The sequence below is a fragment of the Crinia signifera genome, chromosome 4 (genome assembly GCF_055691185.1).
Source record: "Crinia signifera chromosome 4, ASM5569118v1, whole genome shotgun sequence".
Lineage (NCBI taxonomy): Eukaryota > Metazoa > Chordata > Amphibia > Anura > Myobatrachidae > Crinia > Crinia signifera.
In genome coordinates this window covers 331,636,120-331,660,488 of record NC_139220.1, presented here as the reverse complement: position 1 = coordinate 331,660,488, position 24,369 = coordinate 331,636,120, and the positions used below count along the sequence as shown (strand labels likewise).

At 45.6% G+C, this 24,369-nt stretch overlaps 2 protein-coding genes across 4 annotated transcripts in view; both read right to left on the bottom strand.

Annotated features, from left to right (window-relative positions):
• The window catches only part of LOC146075992 (uncharacterized), a 411,577-nt gene that overhangs the window by 279,716 nt on the left and 107,492 nt on the right, over window positions 1-24,369 (bottom strand). The window lies entirely within an intron of this gene.
• LOC146072876 (uncharacterized) lies at window positions 7,483-23,029 on the bottom strand. Of its 2 annotated transcripts, XM_083180057.1 has the most exons (3): window positions 22,929-23,029; window positions 22,675-22,739; window positions 7,483-9,346 (listed from the first exon to the last, which is right to left on the bottom strand). In XM_083180057.1, exon 3 carries the CDS (start codon window positions 9,173-9,175, stop codon window positions 8,051-8,053), a length of 1,125 nt encoding a protein of 374 aa, XP_083036183.1. In that variant the 5' UTR covers window positions 9,176-9,346; window positions 22,675-22,739; window positions 22,929-23,029; the 3' UTR covers window positions 7,483-8,050. The 2 variants fall into 2 exon arrangements, with proteins under 2 accessions (XP_083036183.1, XP_083036184.1); XM_083180058.1 differs by lacking the exon at window positions 22,929-23,029 and having other exon boundaries at window positions 22,675-22,850.

Below are 24,369 nucleotides of genomic sequence, written 5' to 3'. Positions count from 1 at the left end.
CTATATAAGACACTGTAACGGAATCTGCTGCGCTATATAAGACACTGTAACAGAATCTGCTGCGCTATATAAGACGCTGTAACGGAATCTGCTGCGCTATATAAGACACTGTAACGGAATCTGCTACGCTGTATAAGACACTGTAACGGAATCTGCTGCACTATATAAGACACTGTAACGGAATCTGCTGCGCTATATAAGACACTAACGGAATCTGCTGCGCTATATAAGTCACTGTAACGGAATCTGCTGCGCTATATAAGACACTGTAACGGAATCTGCTGCTCTATATAAGACACTGTAATGGAATCTGCTGCACTATATAAGACACTGTAACGGAATCTGCTGCACTATATAAGACGCTGTAACGGAATCCGCTGCGATATATAAGACACTGTAACGGAATCTTTTGCGCTATATAAGATACTGTAACGGAATCTGCTGCACTATATAAGACACTAACGGAATCTGCTGCGCTATATAAGACGCTGTAACGGAATCTGCTGCGCTATATAAGACACTGTAACGGAATCTGCTGCGCTATATAAGACACTGTAACGGAATCTGCTGCACTATATAAGACACTGTAACAGAATCTGCTGCGCTATATAAGACACTGTAACGGAATCTGCTGCACAATATAAGACACTGTAACGGAATCTGCTGCGCTATATAAGTCACTGTAACGGAATCTGCTGCGCTATATAAGACACTGTAACGGAATCTGCTGCTCTATATAAGACACTGTAATGGAATCTGCTGCACTATATAAGACACTGTAACGGAATCTGCTGCACTATATAAGACGCTGTAACGGAATCCGCTGCGATATATAAGACACTGTAACGGAATCTGCTGCGCTATATAAGATGCTATAACGGAATCTGCTGTGCTATATAAGACACTGTAACGGAATCTGCTGCACTATATAAGAAACTGTAACGGAATCTGCTGCGCTATATAAGACACTGTAACGGAATCTGCTGCGCTATATAATAAACTGTAACGGAATCTGCTGCGATATATAAGACACTAACAGAATCTGCTGCGCTATATAAGACACTGTAACGGAATCTGCTGCACTATATAAGAAACTGTAAATAAATAAAATAAATAAATAAAATGAAATATACAAATGTAGATGAGCCCTAAAGCAGTTAGTAAGAGCTACTATACTGTACTTGGTAAAGTGCTGGGAAATGGTGCTGATGACTCAATGTAAATTTATCTAGCTCTCATTCCTTTTTCCCCAAAAAAATGTAACAGTGTAGTGCGGGATAGGTGTAATGAGGGAGATTACTAGACTAATGAGGGAGAGAGGGAGATTGCTGTTATGTCAGGGAGTCTCCTGCAGAATGCAGGAGGGGAGGTACCTATGATGTAACAGTGTAATGTGGGCTAGGTGACATGAGGGAGATTGCTAGACTAATGAGGGAGAGAGGGAGATTGCTGCTATTTCAGGGAGTCTCCTGCAGAATGCAGGAGGGGATGTAACTATGATGTAACAGTGTAATGTGGGCTAGGTGACATGAGGGAGATTGCTAGACTAATGAGGGAGAGAGGGAGATTGCTGCTATTTCAGGGAGTCTCCTGCAGAATGCAGGAGGGGATGTAACTATGATGTAACAGTGTAATGTGGGCTCGGTGACATGAGGGAGAAAAAAAAACAGAAAAAAAAGTATCTGCTTTGTTAAATTTGTTATATCAGAATGATTTAAACAATTTGTCTGACTGATCACTGTCTGTTTTCAAGCGTTTCAAGGTTTTTGTTCCCCCCAGATAGATCTGTATGTGTGTACGCACCTTAAAAGTCGGCAGCCCTGGATTCCCCTCATCTGTGTGGAACTGTGTGTATGTGTGTTTTATATCACTATTTGTAATGTTGTAGAACTACAAGACCCAGTGGGCCCTTTAATGGCTGTTTGGGCCCAGTGCTGGTTGCCAAGATTCGGGGAGCCCTAGTCATTTTGTCCCCTGTATTTTGGGAACCCGGACCTGCCCTTGAGCCTGGTGCTGATTTTAAAAATACTGGGGATCCCCTATGTTTTTATTCCCCTGAATTTCAGAAACCAGCACATGGCTGGTTTTGCTCAGGAGGGGGGACCCTATGCATTTATTTACACAAACCACACATTTGCATTAATTCGCACATTTTCAGGAATAAAAATCGCACCATATCGCATTTTTTACCGCAAATTTGCATCTAATTTAAATAGTTGATTATCTCAAAAAATTATCGATTTTGGAAAATGCGATTATGTGCGATTTCAGAACATTACTAAAAATCGCATCCATTAAATGTCACCCAAGGTGTTTTCGCTTTCTGTCTGAGCGGCAGCTTTCTACTCGCAGTCACCTGCCATTTTCTCAGATTACTGATCATCTCTGAATCAGGCCCAGGGACATAAGACGGCCAAGCTGTTATGTGTCACAGCAACTGATCTAGTCTGAGAGTTCCATCTGGAGGACAGCAGACAAGAAGGGACCACAGCAAGCAGGGAATATAATGCATCTCTCCTTGTACTGAGCAATCCCCGATTGGCAGGTAGTCGCTGTGGTTATATGTCAGCACCAGGAATAAAGACATCAATAATCCATTTGCTGAAGGATCATTAGTTTATTTAGGTTGTTATTATAGGTTACCAGATGGTCATCATTACAGGACCACCTAACTATCTGTAACATGTAGAAGAATGTACAAAGTATTATAGAGAAACAAAGTCTATAGTTATACAATCAGTAACAGAATCCCATTTATCCAGATCAGCTTTTATTCCCCTGTTCTGGGGACAGCTACTAGTAATATACATGGTTATTACAGATATTGTTAGATCATCGTCCTTCAGTCTACATGCAGATTATATCGGTATTAGAGATAAGCGGGTCCGGATCCCCGAGATCCGACAGATCCGAATATCGGGGATCCGGGCCAGATCCGAGCCGGCTCGGGAGTTTCCGCCTGAATTCCGGACCAATAACGAGGCCGAACGTCATCATCGCGCTGTCGGATTCTCGTGGGAGCGGGATCTTATAAAAGACGCACGCGCGCCCCGCCATCTTCACTCCAATCTTGGAGAGGGAAGAGGGTGGTTGGGAAGCTCCGTGTGCTCCGTGCTGTGCTCTGTGCCATGTGCTCCGTGCTGTGCTGTGCTCCGTGACCTGCCCTGTGCCCTCACTGCCCTGTGCTGTGCTCCGTGACCTGCCCTGTGCCCTCACTGCCCTGTGCTGTGCTCCGTGACCTGCCCTGTGCCCTCACTGCCCTGTGCTGTGCTCCGTGACCTGCCCTGTGCCCTCACTGCCCTGTGCTGTGCTCCATGACCTGCCCTGTGCCCTCACTGCCCTGTGCTGTGCTCCGTGACCTGCCCTGTGCCCTCACTGCCCTGTGCTGTGCTCCGTGACCTGCCCTGTGCCCTCACTGCCCTGTGCTCCGTGACCTGCCCTGTGCCCTCACTGCCCTGTGTTGTAGACTTGTATTGAGAGTCAGTGACTGTTTATAGGCCTGAGCCCTGTAGTGTGATTTAACTAACTAGGTGCTGCAGTGCTCACACGCAGGGGCTGCAGTGTCCACTGTCCAGGGGCTGTCCTGTGGCCCGTGCCCTGTTGTGATTTATTTAGCCCTAAGCCCTGTGTTGTGATTTATTTAGCCCTGAACCCTGTGTTTTTTGTGATTTAACTAACTAACTCAGTGCTGCAGTGCTCACAAGCAGGGGCTGCAGTGCTGCTGAGTAGTACACTGTGTACAGGGGCTGCAGTAACACAAGGGGCTGTGTCCAGTGTGACAGCCTATATCTTATCCATTGTCCAGTGTCACAAGTCACTCACGACATATATCCTGTGTCCTGTCCTGTGTGATGACTGACGACATATCCTGTGTCCAGTGTGACGACATATATCCTGTGTCCAGTGTGACGACATCTATCCAGTGTCCAGTGTGACGACAATATATCCTGTGTCCAGTGTCACGTCACAACATATATCCTGTGTCCAGTGTGACATGTAATGTGTGCCGGCATATATCCTGTGTCCAGCGTGACATATATCCATTGTCCAGTGTGACAACATATATCCAGTGTCCAGTGTGACGACATATATCCTGTGTCCACTGTGATGACATATATCCATTATCCAGTGTGACGACATATATCCAGTGTCCAGTGTGACGACATATATCCATTGTCCAGTGTGACGACATATATCCAGTGTCCAGTGTGACAACATATATCCAGTGTCCAGTGTGACGACATATATCCTGTGTCCAGTGTGACGACATATATCCTGTGTCCAGTGTGACGACATATATCCAGTGTCCAGTGTGACGACATATATCCAGTGTCCAGTGTGACGACATATATCCTGTGTCCAGTGTGACGACATATATCCTGTGTCCAGTGTGACGACATATATCCAGTGTCCAGTGTGACGACATATATCCAGTGTCCAGTGTGACGACATATATCCAGTGTCCAGTGTGGCGACATATATCCTGTGTCCAGTGTGACGACATATATCCAGTGGCCAGTGTGACGACATATATCCAGTGTGACGACATATATCCTGTGTCCAGTGTGACGACATATATCCAGTGTCCAGTGTGACGACATATATCCAGTGGCCAGTGTGACGACAATATATCCTGTGTCCAGTGTCACAAGTCACAACATATATCCTGTGTCCAGTGTGACATGTAATGTGTGCCGGCATATATCCTGTGTCCAGCGTGACATATATCCATTGTCCAGTGTGACGACATATATCCTGTGTCCAGTGTCACAAGTCACAACATATATCCTGTGTCCAGTGTGACATGTAATGTGAGCCGGCATATATCCTGTGTCCAGCGTGACATATATCCATTGTCCAGTGTGACGACATATATCCAGTGTGACGACATATATCCTGTGTCCGCTGTGACGACATATATCCATTGTCCAGTGTGACGACATATATCCAGTGTCCAGTGTGACGACATATATCCTGTGTCCAGTGTGACGACATATATCCAGTGTCCAGTGTGACGACATATATCCTGTGTCCAGTGTGACGACATATATCCAGTGGCCAGTGTGATGATAATATATCCTGTGTCCAGTGTCACAAGTCACAACATATATCCTGTGTCCAGTGTGACATGTAATGTGTGCCGGCATATATCCTGTGTCCAGCGTGACATATATCCATTGTCCAGTGTGACGACATATATCCAGTGTCCAGTGTGACGACAGATATCCTGTGTCCAGTGTGACGACATATATCCTGTGTCCACTGTGACGACATATATCCAGTGTCCAGTGTGACGACATGTAATCTGTGTCCAGTGTGACGACATATATCCTGTGTCCAGTGTGACGACATATATCCAGTGGCCAGTGTGACATCTAACCATTGTGTGACGGCATATATCCAGTGTCCAGCGTGACATATATCCATTGTCCAGTGTACAGGAGCTGTGTCCAGGGGCGGTGTCCAGAGGCTGTGTCCAGTGTGACGGCTGTGTCCATTGTCCAGGGGCTGTGTCCAGTGTGACGGCTGTGTCCAGTGTACAGGAGCTGTGTCCAGAGGCTGTGTCCATTGTCCAGGGGCTGTGTCCAGGGTGACAGGCTGTGTCCAGTGTCCAGGGGCAGTGTCCAGGGGCTGTGTCCAGGGGCTGTGTCCAGTGTCCAAGGGGCTGTGTCCAGTGTGACAGGCTGTGTCCAGTGTAAAGTAAGAAAAATAAATAAAAGTAATAAATAAAATAAAAACACATTTTTGGAGGATGATGGAGGAGGAAATAGTGGGAGTGCTGAAGCTGCTACCACCAGTCATGACAAGGCCGATACCTCTTTGTATTTGCTGTTTAGAGCAGTTCTTTTTTTTTGGGATAGTTTATTAAACTGCCACCCTGTCTGCCCCTGCAGTGCCCCTTTGCCAGGTTGGAAGTGTAAGGTCCACATGTATGTGATGCCGACTGCTGTCGCTTAGCTTAGTCATCCAGCTACCTCGGTATACCCTTTTGGCCCAACTACAGTAAATGAAAACAATTTTGTAAGATGTGAAGTGATCAACATTGACTAGAAATGAGTGGAAACTAATGTTATTGGGGGTAATAATACTTTAGGGGCAAAAACAGGCCCAAATTCTGTTATTTTAGCCATTTTTAGCATTTTTTCATAAAAATCCAGATCCAAAACCAAAACCCACAAGGGTGGTTTTGCCAAAACCAATCCAGATCCAAAACACGAAGGGAGATCCAGATCCAAAACCAAAACCCGAAAAAGTGGCCGCCGCACATCTCTAATCACTATATACTGTGTCATATTAACGTGTATACTGTTACTGGGCTGCTATTTATTATGGAGGATGTTAGTATTGTCCTATTACACAATGTGCTCTCCATCAGACCTGGTTAATAACATGTGAGATGCAAGGATGTGCTGTAACCCATAGCAACTAGAAATCCACTATTAGCAGTCTAGCGTCAGCAACCTAACACATGTAATAATGATTGGTTACTATGTGATACAGGTAGTACATAGTATTCAGAGAGAGTGAGATAAGGCAGCAATATAGAGGCATGAGGGAAAGGAGAGAGACCAGAGGAGACCTGTAGGGTGGTACAAGGCTGCATACAGAGTTCCTATAATCAGTGGTGTAACTATAGAGGGTGCAGCTGCTTTTTTTTTTAGGGGGGGGGGGGTCCCCAAAGGCAATCCCACTGCAATATATTTTTTATCTGTAATCACTGCTTCGGAGCCCAGCAGTAAACATACACAGAGAGGGAGGCAGAGCCCAGCAGTGTATGTACACAGGGAGGGAGGCAGAGCCCAGCAGTGTATGTACACAGGGAGGGAGGCAGAGCCCAGCAGTGTATGTACACAGAGAGGGAGGCAGAGCCCAGCAGTGTATGTACACAGGGAGGGAGGCAGAGCCCAGCAGTGTATGTACACAGGGAGGGAGGCAGAGCCCAGCAGTGTATGTACACAGAGAGGGAGGCAGAGCCCAGCAGTGTATGTACACAGGGAGGGAGGCAGAGCCCAGCAGTGTATGTACACAGAGAGGGAGGCAGAGCCAAGCAGTGTATGTACACAGAGAGGGAGGCAGAGCCCAGCAATGTACATATAAAGGGAGGGAGGCAGAGCCCAGCAGTGTATGTACAGGGAGGGAGGCAGAGCTCAGCAGTGTATGTACAGGGAGGGAGGCCGAGCCCAGCAGTGTACGTACACGGAAGAAGGCAGAGCACAGCAGTGTACGCACACAGGGAGGGAGGCAGAGCCCAGCAATGTACATACACAGGGAGGGAGGCAGAGCCCAGCAGTGTATGTACACAGAGAGGGAGGCAGAGCCCAGCAGTGTATGTACACAGGGAGGGAGGCAGAGCCCAGCAGTGTATGTACACAGAGAGGGAGGCAGAGCCAAGCAGTGTATGTACACAGAGAGGGAGGCAGAGCCCAGCAATGTACATATAAAGGGAGGGAGGCAGAGCCCAGCAGTGTATGTACAGGGAGGGAGGCAGAGCCCAGCAGTGTATGTACAGGGAGGGAGGCCGAGCCCAGCAGTGTACGTACACGGAAGAAGGCAGAGCACAGCAGTGTACGCACACAGGGAGGGAGGCAGAGCCCAGCAATGTACATACACAGGGAGGGAGGCAGGGCCCAGCAATGTACATACACAGGGAGGGAGGCAGAGCACAGCAGTGTATGTACAGGGAGTGAGGCCGAGCCCAGCAGTGTCTGTACAGGGAAGAAGTCAGAGCACAGCAGTATACGTACAGGGAGTTAGGCAGAGGGAGTTAGCAGTGTTGGTAGAGGGAAAGAGGCAGACCACAGCAGTGTATGTACACAGGGAGGGAGGCAAAGCCCAGAAGTGTACATACATACGGAGGAAGGCAAAGCCCAGCAGTGCACGTACACAGGGAGAGAGGCAAAGCGCGGCATTGTACATACAGTGAGTGAAACAGAGCAGAAGAAAAATATTTGCTACATTCAAAACATTTATATGGCTTCTCTCCTGTGTGACTCCTCTGATGTTGGACAAGATGTGACTTCTGGGAAAAACATTTGCTGCATTCAGAACATTAATATGGCTTCTCTCCTGTGTGACTCCTCTGATGTTGGACAAGAAGTGACTTCTGGGAAAAACATTTGCTGCATTCAGAACATTTATATGGTTTCTCTCCTGTGTGACTCCTCTGATGTAGGACAAGATGTGACTTCTGGGAAAAACATTTGCTGCATTCAGAACATGTATATGGCTTCTCTCCTGTGTGACTCCTCTGATGTTGGACAAGAAGTGACTTCTGGGAAAAACATTTGCTGCATTCAGAACATTTATGTGGCTTCTCTCCTGTGTGAATCCTCTGATGTTGGACAAGAAGTGACTTCCGGGAAAAACATTTGCTGCATTCAGAACACTTATATGGATTCTCTCCTGTGTGACTCATCTGATGTTGGACAAGATGTGACTTATGGGGAAAACATTTGCTGCATTCAGAGCATTTATATGGCTTCTCTCCTGTGTGACTCCTCTGATGTTGGACAAGATTTGACTTCTGGGAAAAACATTTGCTGCATTCAGAACATTTATATGGTTTCTCTGCTGTGTGACTCCTCTGATGTTGGACAAGATTTGACTTCTGGGAAAAACATTTGCTGCATTCAGAACATTTATATGGTTTCTCTCCTGTGTGACTCCTCTGATGTCGGACAAGATGTGACTTATGGGAAAAACATTTGCTGCACTCAGAACATTTATATGGCTTCTCTCCTGTGTGACTCCTCTGATGTAGGACAAGATCTGACTTCTGGTGAAAACATTTGCTCCATTCAGAACATTTATATGGCTTCTCCCCTGTGTGACTCCTCTGATGTCGGACAAGCTGTGACTTCTGGGAAAAACATTTGCTGCATTCAGAACATTTATATGGCTTCTCTCCAGTGTGACTCCTCTGCTGTATGAGAAGCTGTGATTTACATGTAAAGCCTTTGTCACACTCAGAGCACACATGTGGTTTCTCTCCTGTGTGACTCCTCTGATGTACCAGAAGCTGTGATTTACATGTAAAGCCTTTGTCACACTCAGAGCACACATGTGGTTTCTCTCCTGTGTGACTCCTCTGATGTATGAGAAGCTGTGATTTACATGTAAAGCCTTTGTCACACTCAGAACACACATGTGGCTTCTCTCCTGTGAGACTCATCATGTATGAGGTGAGAAACAAATTAGTTGCTGAAGGTTTCTTCTATCCAGAAAATAAAATAGTGTTTGTTCCTCCTCCTGAGGTGTAAGGAGATATTATGTATTTAGTTGGCTTGATCGGAGAACAATTTCCCTTTCCACGTCCTCTTAATTTGAATCCTGCTCCTTATATGTCCTGTAAGAAAATGAATATATAAAAACATAATGGTTACCAGGATAACACTACTTATATTGTATAAGCTGTAAACTAGGCAGGTGGGGGAGGGTACGGTAATAAACCTTAAACCAATAAATGAGTGTAGAATAGAGGGCAAAGACAGCCACATTGTGGTGGAAGCAAGGGGAAGGGAGGAAAAAGGGAACAAGGTATAAGACAACTACTTACTCCAAACATTAACAAAACAAAGGATACCACAGGCACCGTACACTTTATTGGTACATTCTGTCTAGAATGGCAGGAAATTCAAACCATTCTCAACAAACATATCGATATTTTGAAGACTTGCTAAAGTGTTAGAGGAACGTATCCAAATCAGTTGGAGGAGATGTAGTAATCTAAGAGACGTCCTGGTTCATAGCCACCTTGAAAGAGTCCATGTCCCTAAAATCCACAAAAAAGGATCCTATAAATGGGGAACCTGCAAGGCCTGTGCTATTACGGTACCCACAACTTCCTATTGTGACAAATTCTATAAAACGTGGAAAATCCAAGATTACATCACATGCAACATGGTTGGTGTTGTTTATAATCTAAAATGCCCATGTAATTTACATTACATTGGCAAAACAAAAAGACCGTTACATAGAAGGCTGATGGAACACATATCCAGCATCAAGAATGCAAAAAGAGATCACCTGCATGAAGCCAATTACACCGGTTGCTAAACATTTCCTTAAGTTTCATCAAGGAAACCCCAATGGACTTCAAGTTTTTGGATGCAAAAAATCTAAATGGGCATCAGAAGGGGCAACCTGGATAAGGAATCGCTAAAACAAGAGGCCAGACTTATTTTTCTGATGAATACCCGGACCACAGGTGGCCTAAATGAGGAAAATTGTTACACAGCTTTCCTATAATTACACAAACTATGGGGCAACCTATATAACCATCATTTGGTTAGTATTTCCTAATGTAATCATCCAATTTCCAGTGTAATCATTTGTCATTGGAAATTTTCTCATGTTTAATAAATATGCATACTCTAATGAGGAAGATATGTATATCTATAAAATGTATATCAAATATTGGCTTCAAAATTCCACCAATCCCCCAACCAATTCACTGAATGACACTAATGATTTTCAAATATGGTACACATCACCATATAATTATTCGTAATTATCACACACTCTTGTTATGATATAAATATCTCATTTATGTTAAGGTTTCATTTGATTCACACATTGTTTGCATGTTTCACTCACCATGTCATATATTTTATATTATTCCAATATCACCTAATAGATTAAATAAATGCACTAATTCTCTTTATTATAAATAAATGCACTAACTCTTCTCTTTATTAATACATAAGTACACTTTCTTGTCAACTATTTCAACACAATTGATTATTAATTCTTAGTCATCAATTTTACACACTTATTCACATTATTTTCCAATTTGTTAATAGTTTATCACATTACGGATTCATATTACCCTGTAGACCACCTCATTACTGAGTACTATATCAAACGTCATCTTTTTTTAATACATCTATCTCTTTTTTATTTAATCATGAGGCACGGTGTCCATTTTTATTATCAATGCAATTATATCTATCTCACACAGAGACTGTTCTACACAGCTAACAAATCTGCAACATCTCCATCTATACAATATATACACTCATCATGAGATTACCTTTATTATTTATTTATTATAGTTGATTAAAACTAAGGTCCTACTCCAAATTCTGTAGCAATTTATAGAGGTGAGAAAATATATTCTAATAACTGAACATACGACTCAATTTCTGAGCGAGAGAATATGACACCAAGGGTGACCTTTAATAGGATGTGATTTTTTTCACACTTTCAAAATCGCCCATGAGGTGCGTATTCTGGAAAAGAAGTGCGATAAAGTTCGTTAATGGGCGATTTTTAGGCATGAAAATGTGCGATTTTTAGGCATGAAAATGTGTGAATTTGAGGTAATGTGCGAATTTATGTTTATAAAAAACAAAACGTCGTGAGGTCCCCCCTCTTGAGGATATCCAGCCCCAGGCTCATTGAGCCGGACCTGGTTCCAAAAATACGGGGGGACAAAAGGCATAGGGGTCCCCTTTATTTCTGAAACCAGCCACGGATTCTTGGACCGGTCCTGGTTCCAAAAATATGGGGGACAAAAAATTGAAACCAGCACCGGGCTCCAACAGCCTGCGGTGTCATGCCACAGCCAGAGGACACTTTTTATATAAGGTCCCCCGGCTGAAACATGAGCACCGTGGCTGGTCAGCCTTTGACGAGGTACCTGGAGGAGTGGGGATCCCCTAACAAAGCCCCCCACAAGCTTCACCCATCCAGGGCTGAAGCCTGGCGCTGTCACCGGCGTCCGTGGCCAGTGGACGCCGGCCGGATAGGGTTACAACTCACATACATAAAATTGCTTTATGCAGGAGAACTAAAAGTGCCAGCAGACCTCCCCCGCATGCTGGGACTTGGAGAACCCCAAGTTTCAGCATGCGGAGCATTAATGGGCCCACTGGGACTTGTAATCCACCTGTAAAAAGAATGTTAAAATAAAACACGCACAAACAGAAAAGTATAACTTTATTTCACACACAAACACAAACCTTACTTTTACACCAATATACTTACCAATCCAGGATCCAGCACTGGTCTCCCTTCTGCATAGCCAGCTCACCCCGCACTGACAGTCTGCTTTCTCCGGCGCAGCTAACAGTCTCTGTAGTGCTGTCCCAGTGCTATAGAGGCTGATAGCGTCATTGGCCAATGCGTCTCCATGGTGTGTGCATACCTTGAGAAAGCCTCTTCTGGTGAAACAATCGTCCGGTGAAACGATCGTCAATGAAGCCCAGACGTCTGTCACACGGTGTCATCCACAGCAGGATTTCGGTGAAAGCCTCAGGCTCCATCCGTGGCCGGACGGCCAGGTACACTCGTACTTCTCCTCCCCACTCTCTCCAGCCGCTCTCTTTCTCTGTGTAGGATGGGCACCAAACCCGATCCCACACTCCCTGTCCTCCTTCCACAACCGGGCTGCTGGCCGTGTGATGCTCATACTCCACCACTGCGGCACTTGTCAGCAGGAAGCTAACGCCCTCAGCGAAGGACAAGATTTAGGATAAAATCACAGATGAAGTGAATAAGGTGTCACCACAGTACAGGGATATAAAGTGTGTGTGAAAAAGGCAAGTGTGTGTTTTTAACTCATATGGATTTGTTTGTGTCACAACAAAAAAAACTATACATCTTTTAGGACAAAGGTGTGTTTGTTGATATGTCGTTAGTTCATTTAGACACGTGAGCAAATTTATGTAAGGGAGTGCTGTCTAGGTGGTGTGATTCTGACACCTTGCACCATGTACAAGATCTGTATATGTCATGGTTCAGCCATAATTATGTGTGCAAAAAAGATTGCGAATAAATATGTTTGCATTTTGAACATGACCCACAAAGGATTTTGGGAAATGGAGAAAGTAAAATGTTATGTGGGGTAACTCACCTTACTGTAACATGTCCAAAACTGTGGCCGTTAAACATGTGGATTATGTTTCCCTTCAATTAGTTGCAATATTTGATAGTTTGATGCTGTGTTATGGAGTCCACAATCAGGAAGCAGCAAAATTATATTGAGTCAGATCATACCAGCCACAATGCTAACTTTTCACTACTAATGCAGTGTGGTAGCTGAGACCATTACATATGTAGTTGATTTACATATTTTTTACCATTTTTTTAAGGTAGCAGGACTTCAAATGTGCCCTGAAGAGGAAGCTGAGTGGACGGTGCACAGCCAGACCACCGGGGGGGTGGGCCCTATCCTTCCCATCTTGAGCTGACCTCCCTGGATCTGCTGTCTCAGAACACATTTGTGTAGTTTCACGGCACCAGCAATCCATATGCCAGAATGACATTCTGCAGAGATTGCCTGCACCACAAGGGCACTTTTTTGCGTCCCTTGCAGCCAATAAACTAGCTGCCCCACCCCGTGCTGCCAGAAGGTACCCACCACCACCACCATACTCAGTATATGAGCCCCCCAAACCCCACGGGCCAACGAGGGTGCCACCTATTGACTTTGTCTGTTTTTGTACCAAATCTTGTCCTTTGTTGTGGAGGGCCGCTTCCTGTGGGCAAACTCGTTCTATTCCCGTGCACAGGGTACCAAAATTCCAAGTTCTCCCTCTGTAAATGCAAAGTCTTGGTTTGATGTCCTGTAACCTGGCTAGCATAATTATTTGATGATGCAGATCCTATGCTGGGGTGGACTTTCATTTCAGCATGCAGCTGTTGTGCCCCAGATGTTTCAGCTCATTTTTTATTTTGTATATTCATTTCTCAAACATTATTTATTTGTGTGCTGTCAAGCCTAACAGCAAAACCAATTAAAAGAAGTTAAGTAACCAAGTTTGATGTGAAATGTTTTCTATGCAGTCTTGCACATAAATGTATTAATTGTGTCCGTGTGTCACACCCATATTGTGTCGGGTATTGAGGTGGATGAAGTCATGGGTTTATGTGACATTTTTAGGAGAGGAATAAACATGTGTGCACAGCAGTAGCGCACGCAGGGGGGGTTTCTGAGTAACCAGAAACCCCCCAGGAATCTAGGGTCCCCTCTTTCCACTGGTACAAGAATTTTAAAAATCGGCCCTGGGGAACCGGAGATGTCCCCATCCAAGCCTGTTAATTGCTCTCCCCAGTCAGATATTTCAGTTTCTGTCTGACTTAGAGTTTTTCTGAGGGTATATTCCAAAAGCTGGGACTCTCCCCCTTTGAAGGACACTAGTAGCTTGTCTCTACTATACCCAGAACTAGAGATATCAGCCTTCCAGCAGCTGGTTACTGCTCCAGCTCCACACACCTGGTATGTAGTTTTATATACTTGTTGGCAGATTGCTCTGCCTCCTGAATTCTGATCCCCTAGTCTCCAGTATCCCTATTAAGTGCTATATCAGAAAGTCTAACTGAGTGTAATATAGAGGGAGGTTTGAAAAAACTCCTGATAGAAGGTGTAGAATTTATTTTAAAAAACAATTATTTTGTTTTTAATGGCGTCTTCTATTTACAGCAAGTTGGGACCGCTATGGGCACCAGGTTCGCTCCAAGTTATGCCAATCTCTTCATGGGGCAGTGGGAGAAGGAGGCAATTTTTAACAACAATCCTTATGGAGCGAACCTGGTGTCCTGGAAGCGCTATATAGATGACGTCTTTTGTATCTGGAGAGGGGAGAGGAGTCTTTTAAATGGTTTTTGTGCATTTTTAAATAGCAACTCCAAAAACATAGAGCTCACTTTTGAAATAAGTGCAGAAACTACCAACTTCCTGGACAACACAGTGTTTGTTACAGACAATATCATTCAAACTAAAAAAAAAAAAAAAAAAAAACGGATTCAGGTACCTATCTGAGGGCTGATAGCTGTCATCACCATAACTGGCTGCAGTCTATCCCAGGCAGCCAGTTTAGAAGGATTAGGAGGAATTGCTCTGATGTGGGAATCTACTCAGGACAAGCAAAGGAAATGACAAACAAATTCGTAGCCTCAGGGTACTGTAAAAACACAGTGGATGCAACTAATGATATGGTATCCGAAATGTCGAGAAATGACTTTTTAGAAGAGAAACAAAAGGAAAAGAAAACAAAAAGTGGTTTTGAATGGTCTTTTATCATCACTTATAATTGTCAATGTAAGAAAATCGAAGCATCTCTGAAAAAACACTGGGAAGTATTGAAAAAAGATCCCATTATAGGGAATCACCTACCTCCCCATCCCAAATGTATATATAGAAAAGCATCTAATTTACAAAATAGACTAGTGAGTAGTGCACTGCCTCCAAAAACTCTTGCCACTAGGATCAAAACGCAAGGATTTCATAGGTGCGGCCAATGTATGGGATGATGAAATATCAAGGGAGAGGGATCAAAAATGACAGAATTTTATGTGAATGGAACTACAGTAAAAATTGTAAATTTCATTACTTGCAACACAACCAGTGTAATCTACGCAATTGAATGCACGTGTAACCTTGTGTATATAGGCCGCACATCACGAGCTCTAAAGACAAGGATTGGTGAGCATGTGCAGAATATACACAAGGGTACCAATACACATGCATTATCAGATCATTTTTCTAAATTCCATAATAAATCTATAGCAGGGATTAAAAAATTCTGTGGAATAAAATGGGTCAAAGGCCATTGGCGTAGACGAGATTTAGCAAAACAACTGGCCAAAGAAGAAATGAGAACCATTTATGAACTTAACACCTTACAACCAGGAGGCCTCAATGCAGATTTTGAGGTGAAATGGTTCTTATAGATGATCTGAGCACTGTCACTTTAAATGAGCACTGTCACTTTAAAACTGACTTCTGCGTGTTGTAATATAGAACACAATAAAAATGGTATGATAGAGAACTGGGTACTTATGTATTATCTGGACTCCCATGTTAAATGCACCCCATTTTTTCATACCGCTACTATCCAACTACGCATGGAGTTGATTTTATATAGTGTGGCGAGCGCAGCGAGCCCCGCGAGGGGACCGGGTCTCATAAGAAAAACGGGAGCCCAGATATTACATTAGTACCGAGAACTGCATTTATATTGTAATATGATTTTAAAGTGAGTTCTATTGTTTCAGATAAAATAAGCATATTATATGCACATAGCACTGTTTATGATATCGATCCTGAAATAGACAGAAAGACGCGATTCCGGAAGTGACTACAATTACGCAAGGGACACTGGGAGAGGTAGTCCCAGCGGCACTATTGGAACTACAAACCGGAAGTGATGTAACGGCCGACCGCCGCACCGCAATGAATCATGGACAATGTAGGCACACTGTGTATAGGATTCAGCTGTGTGCAGCGGTGCATCGGGGGAACACGGATTCTATTTAAGGATAGAAGCATGTCACATCAGATGTACACTATCAGGACCTTGAAAAAGACCCCTGTAATGGGTCGAAACGCGTTGGTTGGTGGAGCGGTGGACGGACGGCAGAGTCAGCAATTTTTGCACAGAGCACGGGCACTTTACATCATCAGAAGCAAAGAGGAGCAGTTATCACCCGGGGTATCCTGCAAATCCTATGCTTTATATGAACTGTGTTGCTATACCAGTTCACACCCTCTCTGGTAATTTTTTCTGCAAGCCATCCATTCCACTGCCATATTTTGATGTGATGAATTTTAATTGAAACTGTATTGATGTTTTAAATTGTTTTTATATACTGTGATTAAATACTTCACTATATATATTTCTTCTTCATTTTCATCCCGGGGATCCATATACCTCCGGATTTAAATTTTGAATCAGCGCAAGCTAAGTGACACCTTTGAAATTTTTTTCTCGCATGTTTACCTTTGGTGGAGGCTTTGGGAAAACTCCACATACTTAGGAGTCACTGGCATTGCAGCCTACTGCGCATTCATAGTCTAATACACTTCAACTTTTTTTGTATCCGGTTTCTGGTTGTTCGTCCACAATTATCGCTACTGATATGAGAATTTGCAACAGGAACCTTATATCTACATCTATAATAAGGCAGGCAATACTATAAAATGGGCAAACTTAGACTACATATATTATCACATCAAGCGGGCTACTCCCAATCTCGTAAGAACTACTGTATATAGGTTACCATGGTAACACAAACTTTTGCAGTAATAGAAAATAAATGGGACACAATGCATTTCCCACTTTGACCACAAGAGGCATTTTTGAGAAGATTCCTAGATCACAGCATATCCTGTGCTGTGAGCCACTACCAAATAATATTAATAAAAAACAGTTATAATCTAAAAGATGCTGATTATTGATAATTATTTTTCACAATTAGCAACAGGAGGAAAAAATATAAAATATAAAATATAAAAAAAGAATATATGAAACTAAGAATATGGTATGTATTAAAGATATAGTTTGTTACAATGAAATAAACATATAAATTCATGTTATTGGAGTTTAAAGACATACATTTAAGGCCCATACACACTAGAAGATTTTCATTTCAAAAGACTTTGCCAAAATCTTAGATAGATATATCTTTCACCAAAGTAGTGCGTACACACTGAGCTATTTTCCTCAAAGAGCAAGAGATTTTCAGGAGCCTAAAGGCCCATACACACTGGGCGACTTTGAGCTGAAAGTCGCTGAAAACACGTAGTTTGAGCGGCTTTCAGCTCAAAGCCGCCCAGTGTGTATGCCCTGGCAATGAGCGGTGAGCGCTGGTGCGCGCTCCCGTATCATCGCCGGGAAAGCCGTTCATCTGCTGGAAATACCTGGTTATACCAGCAGATGAGCCGCTTTTAGGACGGCTTTGCATAGCTCTGCAAAGCCATTCTCCCCCTCCGTCGGCGCCGGGCAGGGCGAAAGTCGCTCAGTGTGTATGCACTGAGCGCCTTTCCCCTCAGCGATGACTGGCATTAATGCTGTCCATACACACTGGGCATAGTCGCCCAGTGTGTATGGATCTTAAAGCCTTTGCTAAAAAAATCTTTCATATAAAAGGCGATTTACATAATGGGCGGGGTTTGAATTACAAGGGTGGGAGCAGGGGCCATTTTATTCAGTGCATTTCTGTTCTTGGTGCCTGATTCAGAACTGATTGCTGGGCTGCGTATATTCGGAGCCCAGCAATTAGGTAAACTCCACCCATGCAGCAAAATCCCACCCATGTGCACGGCAAACATTTCATTTGTAGCTGTGCATGTAGGGAGAAATCCATTCACTTGCACCGGCAATGTATACGTTACGCCATAACAAAATATACATTGGGGGGGGGGGCAGTGGCGGCGGTAACATATACATTGTTGGCCTGCGGAAAATTTAAGGCATGGCTTTGTGGGACAGGGGACTATGCACACCATAATGCCGATTACACATATACCACATACTGTAATGCCCATTACACATTATGCCACACACTGTAATGCCCAATTCACATATACCACATACTGTAATGCCCATTACACATTATGCCACACACTGTAATGCCCAATACATATAATGCCACATAAATGCCGTTTACCTACATGCTCATTGCTAGGGTTTTTTATGCACGGTGCCAGGGGTAACATGCACGGTGCCAGGGGTAAGATGCTATGTGCATTGCACTGTTCGGTTCTGCATCCTTACGCTCACCTTGCCCTGCTGTCTGTCCCTGCCTGCATCAGTAAAGGAGCAGAGCGGTGGGGAAATCCGACTGTCTCAGAGCAGGTCCATCTGTCCGCGACTCGCAGCCAATCAGGCAACGGTGGCTCGCGAGTTGCAAGCAGGCGTGTCATTTGAAATAGCCGAACAGCGGATGGTTGGACCTGCTCTGAGACAGCCAGGTTTACCACCGCTCTGCAGGCTGTCTCTTTAACGATGCAGGCATGGACAGACAGCAGGGCAAGGTGAACCGACGGAACGCAGTTATGCCCCGTTCTGGCTCAATTTAACCCATGGTGGCCAGTAATATATACATTGCTGGCCTGTGCCAGCTATGTATATACAGATGGAGCCTCTGATCCTTGGCCGAGGATCGCCAGCATGCCTGCGCTGGCGCTCACCGGTGCTCCATCTGACTGGGACACAAGTGCGTCTCACATGCACGCGCTTCCCAGTTTAAGGACGGCGCCGTGGCGGCATCCTGCCCGTCTCCTCTTCAGGAAGATGGGCAGGGATAGGGGACGGTGGGGTGGCAAGAGGCACCGTGGGAAGGTGGCGGAGCCAGCTCCATAGCCATGGGGCGCCTGAGAGCGTCTTGTGCGCATGCTCCCCTGGCGAGAGCCGGCCGCTGGAGGGGGCTGGTGATAGAAGCCCCTGCAAAGAGCATGTTCCATCTGTACTACTATCGGCTAAATCCAAAGGCTTCTTCTCAATCCTCATCCAGCTTGATCTGTCGGCTGCCTTTGACACTGTTGACCACCCTCTCCTGCTCAACACGCTCCGCTCCTTTGGCAACACACGGTCTTCTCCTGGTTCACCTCATACCTCTCTGATCTCTCCTTCTCCGTCTCCACTCCGAGCTCCTCCTCTCCTACTACCCCGCAGCCAGTCTTGTTCCCCAAGGGTCAGACCTTGGCCCTCTCCTCTTCTCCCTCTACACCACCTCTCTGGGCACCCTCATCAGCTCCTTTGGCTTCCATTACCACCTTTATGCTGATGATACCCTAATCTATTTCTCCTCCCCCGACCTATCCCCATCACTCCTGTCCAAGATCTCCGAATGCCTCACAGCCATCTCAGCCTGGATGATCCAATGTTTCCTGAAACTAAACATGGCTAAAACTGAACTTCTAATCTTCCATCCCCCGAACATCCCCTCTTCTCTCCATCAGCACTGGTGAACCCGAGATCATCTCCACTGTCCAAACGTGCTGCCTCTGTGTCATCATTGACTCCTCCCTCTCTTTCACCCCCCACATTTTTGCGCACTCACAGTCTTGCCGCTTTCACCTATGCAACATCTTTCGCATCAGACCATTCCTCTCCACTCACGTGATCAAAATTCTCATTCACTCTCTTTTCATCTCTCGCCTTGACTACTGCAACATCCTTCTCTCCGGGCTACCTCTTGGCCCTCTCCAATTCATTCTTAACTCCGCTGCTAGGCTCATCTTCCTCTCCCGCCACTCTACCTCTGCTTCCCCCCTCTGTCGATCTCTTCACTGGCTCCCCTTTTCTTTCCGAGTTTCTTTAAACTCCTCACCACCACCTACAAGGCTCTCCTCCTCCACCGCTCATTACCTCTCTTCACTGATTTCTATCCACACTCCCTCCTGTCCTCTTCGCTCCGTCGTAGACCGACGCCTGACCTCTCACCTAATCACCTCCTTCCACTCCCGTGTCCAAGACTTCTCTCGTGCTGCCCCCCTGCACTGGAACAACCTCCCGCCAACCATCAGGCTTTCTGATTCCCTTCCCTCCTTCAAGCGCTCCCTCAAAACCCACTTCTTCCGACTAGCCTATCCATCCTCCTAACCTCTTTCGTTCCTCCTATCCTGCCTGCCCTACCCCTCCATCCATTCCCATCCATTCCTACTTATCCTATTGTTTTTCGTTCGTCCACCCACCTCCTTTTAGTCTGTTAGCTCTTATGAGTAGGGCCCTCCTTCCTCACGTACTCACCCTACCTCCTAACCTCACCAGCACTCCTGCCCTGTTCTTTCCTTCCTCTACTTCATCTTCAGTCTCCTCGACCATTTTGACACCTACTTCAGAACTGATGCTGATTTTAGTTCTACCAGCTATACCCCTATTTATGCTGTATTTTATCACTACACCCTGTAAGTTACCTTGTAATTTGTTTTTTTGTTTGCTATGTACGGCGCTGCGGACACTTTGTGGCACCTTATAAATAAATAAACTACTACCAATAAGCAATCATTGGTGCCCAGTGGTGCCTGTAATATATACATTGCTGGCCTGTGCCAGCAATGTATATATTACTGGCTTATAACATTGGTGGCCAGGGCTTCATGCTCTGAGCAGGGCAGGGGGCGGGGTGAGCAGGCTGTGTGGCGGGCGGAGGAAGCAGCCTCCGTGTGGAGCAAGCCAGCCAGCCTGCCTGACAGAGCGTGGCGGATGAGGCGGGGGGGACAGGGTGAGCAGGCTGTGTGGCCAGGTGGAGGGAACACCTCCCCCTCCTGTTGCCTCCCACCCCCTCCGCTCAGGTGAACGTATCCGGCGCGCTTCTGCCGCCAGCCACCATTCACTGTGACGTAGGTGGCAGGCTCGGGGCTGGTCGGCGCGGCTTGGGGGGACTAGGGAGAGTTCAGGCACCCGAGTCCTCCCGAGCCACTGTGAAACATCCCCGAGCCTGCCGCCTGTGTGATGACTGTCAGGCGGCAGGGGGAAGCGGCGGCAACAGGGGAGCTCTGGCGTACTAACGCCGGAGTGGAGGTGAGGGGGGTGGGGGGGGGGAGCGGCGGCTTCCTAGATTCTGTGGTGGGTTTTTCTGGGGAAGGACGACAAACCATCCTTAGTAGGTTTGCCCTGCCCCAGAAAAACCCACCACTCAAGGGGTTAACAGAGAGCCCGGCAGGAACATATTTACAGTCAGTGTGCCCCGTCCTTATGTAGCAGGGCAGAGGAGACTCATTAACTTTACACATGGACAACGTGTTTCCATAGCTTGTTATCTAATGCAAAGATAGTGCAGCGCTCACTAAAGCAGAGGAGGGCAGAGACCTCTGTAATTCTATACACAGAGACTGAGCCAGCGGAACTATGTAAAAACCGGACCCGGACTAGACTCCAGACTGCCGGACCTGACATCAAAATCTGCAGTCCGGAGCTTGTATCGTCCGGGGAGGGGGTGTCTTGTCCTGTGATAGCTATCACCAGGGACATGGGGGAGGGGAGACTATAGCCTTCCCGTGTGGTCCGGAACATTCTGTTTTTTGCTACGGTACATGCCCGGACCATACAGGGAGGCTTTATTCTCCCCCTCCTCCACTCCCTGGTGACAGGTGTCACAGACAGACCCCCCCGGCAAGCGACCCCCCCCCCTTCAGGCAGTCTGGGGGTCTTGTCCTGGTCCGGTTTTTACCCATACCCTGAGCCAGCAAAGGCAGAGTGGAAATTCAGTGAGCTTGTGGGAGTAAAGGACAAATCAGCAGCAATAATACCATCCTCTGTTTCTACTTATATAGCAAGGTATTATCATGGCGATTCTCTCAGTGCAGGACACGTTTGCATGTGGAGGAGGCGGAGTATAGATTACAGATATTGCGCTCCAGTTACATTCTTCAGTGAAGTAAAGTTATCGCCTCATTTGAACAAGATACACTACTTAGTAAATACACGATCTGTGAAGATCACTGTCAGTGAATTCCTGTTGGACAGTATTACCCCAGCACCAGTATGTAGATAAGGAAATAGAGAAGGAGAGGGGGAAGATATCTATTGAACTGTATATTTTAGCAATATAAAAAGTGTCAGCTTATTGGTTATAATCTAGGAACTAACATTCCAGTCAGTACAGCTTTACAGACACAGAATTCTATTGTACTTCGCAAACATATTCTAAGCACAAGCGACTGTTCCTGTTATAGTACCAGCTAATTGGTAGGATACGTTATTGCCTAGGGAGAGACAGCTCCTTGTATCAAAAGACATACAGGCAACGCTTGTTTCAGCAGCCTCTGTCACCTTTATTATATACAGCTAAGATAGTGATACAGAGGTACAGACTCGATACAAGAGGGTCACTATCCAAAGTTATAACTCTGATAACGTAATAGGGAAATACACGTTATACACCTATCTTCGCAGAGGATTACACAAATATAAATTCAATGCTACAAGTTTAAAGTGAGCTCACCTTAAAAGACTTTCTGCAAAGTTGATATCTGGCAGCATTCAGAGGAGTTGTGTCTATAAAGGATCCTGCAACATATAAATAAAAGCGCTGAACTATTGGAGACTGCAGTACTGCTAGGGACTGAGACTAGAAGTGGTTTCCACATGATTATTATGGCGCAAGAATACGGTTTATAGCAATGATAATATGGTAATAATTTTAAATACCTTATCTAAGTTATATGTGTAACATGTACAAAGTGGTAAAACACATACCTTTATCCCCTTCCGTTGTGCTCAGCGTCCACGCCGGCGCCTCCTCCCGGCGCAGCAACATGACATCATCGTTCCGGTGTGGAGGGGCGGGCGTCTGGCTGGCATCACACAGTACATAGTATTTAGACATCGTATGTCGCTTAAACATGCATTAATGAACGTGATATATATATACTGGTTCCCTTACAGAGGGCAGTCAGTGTGGTTAGTGCAGTGATACATATATATATATATATATATATATATATATATATATACTGGTTCCCTTACAGAGGGCAGTCAGTGTGGTTAGTGCAGTGATATATATATATATATATATATATATATATATATATATATACTGGTTCCCATACAGAGAGCAGTCAGTGTGGTCAGTGCTGTTATCCCCAGCACTGCCCGCTGTTAGTAGAACAGACATATATAACACAATACTCGGCATGGTCAGACTGATCACATACCTTGCTGGGTATTACAGACCCCTCAGGACCACAGTAATCCGGGTCTCCCAGCTGCTGGTACCAATGTGTAAGTCAGGGTTGCCGACTTTTAAAAGCTCCTCTCCTGGAGAAGCCCGGAGAGGAGACTTTCAGCAGGAGCTCAGGGGCGGGGCTTAAACGTGACATCATTAAGCCCGGCCCCCATGAAGGAAAGTTACTCAATTTGCCTATCTCCGGGCATGGGATGCGATTATGACGCTTTAGTCCCGCCCCTCCCCAGAGATCTGCAGACATAAGGTAATTTAAACGCTGTGGTCAGGGGGGGGGAGCCGCAATCAGGGGGGGGGGGGGAGTGGGGGTCCCCCAGAATCCGGGAGGGTTGGCCACCTTTCCGGGGGGCTGGGAGGGTGACCCGATTTTCGGGATCCTCCCGGCCATTCCGGGAGGGTAGGCAACCCTGATGTAAGTACAGGAGGAGTCAGTGCTGCTTCTGTCTCCTACTTACATCTCCTACTTCCTCATCAGCTCCTTCTCTCCTCAGTCCCCCATCCTCCCCCTCCCTGCTGCTGAGGAATGTACAGCAGCACACAGAGCACGGCCAGAGCAGCCCCGGCTTCCGTGTGAGCTAAGTAACTATAAGGAAGCCCAGGAATGTGGAGGCTGAGTGGCTGCTGATGTACAGGCTGCTGCAGCACACATACACATACCTGCTTCTATCCGTCACCTGGATCCCTGCAGATAATAGGCCACACGACACCATACAGCAGCTACAGGGAGCAGTCAGCACTACACTGCTGCTTGCAGACCCACCCACCTGATACCTGCACAGCAAATCACAAGCCAGATTTGTTCTGCAGCGTCCAATCCATGGCTGGCCCTGAGAACAAGGCAACAACCTCAAAAACAAGCTACCCACAACCGGCCCAATCTGACAATCGATCTGTAGATGTATGGCCACCTTTAGATTTGTGTGAGTTATTTTGTTTCTGTGCAAGGTAAATTCC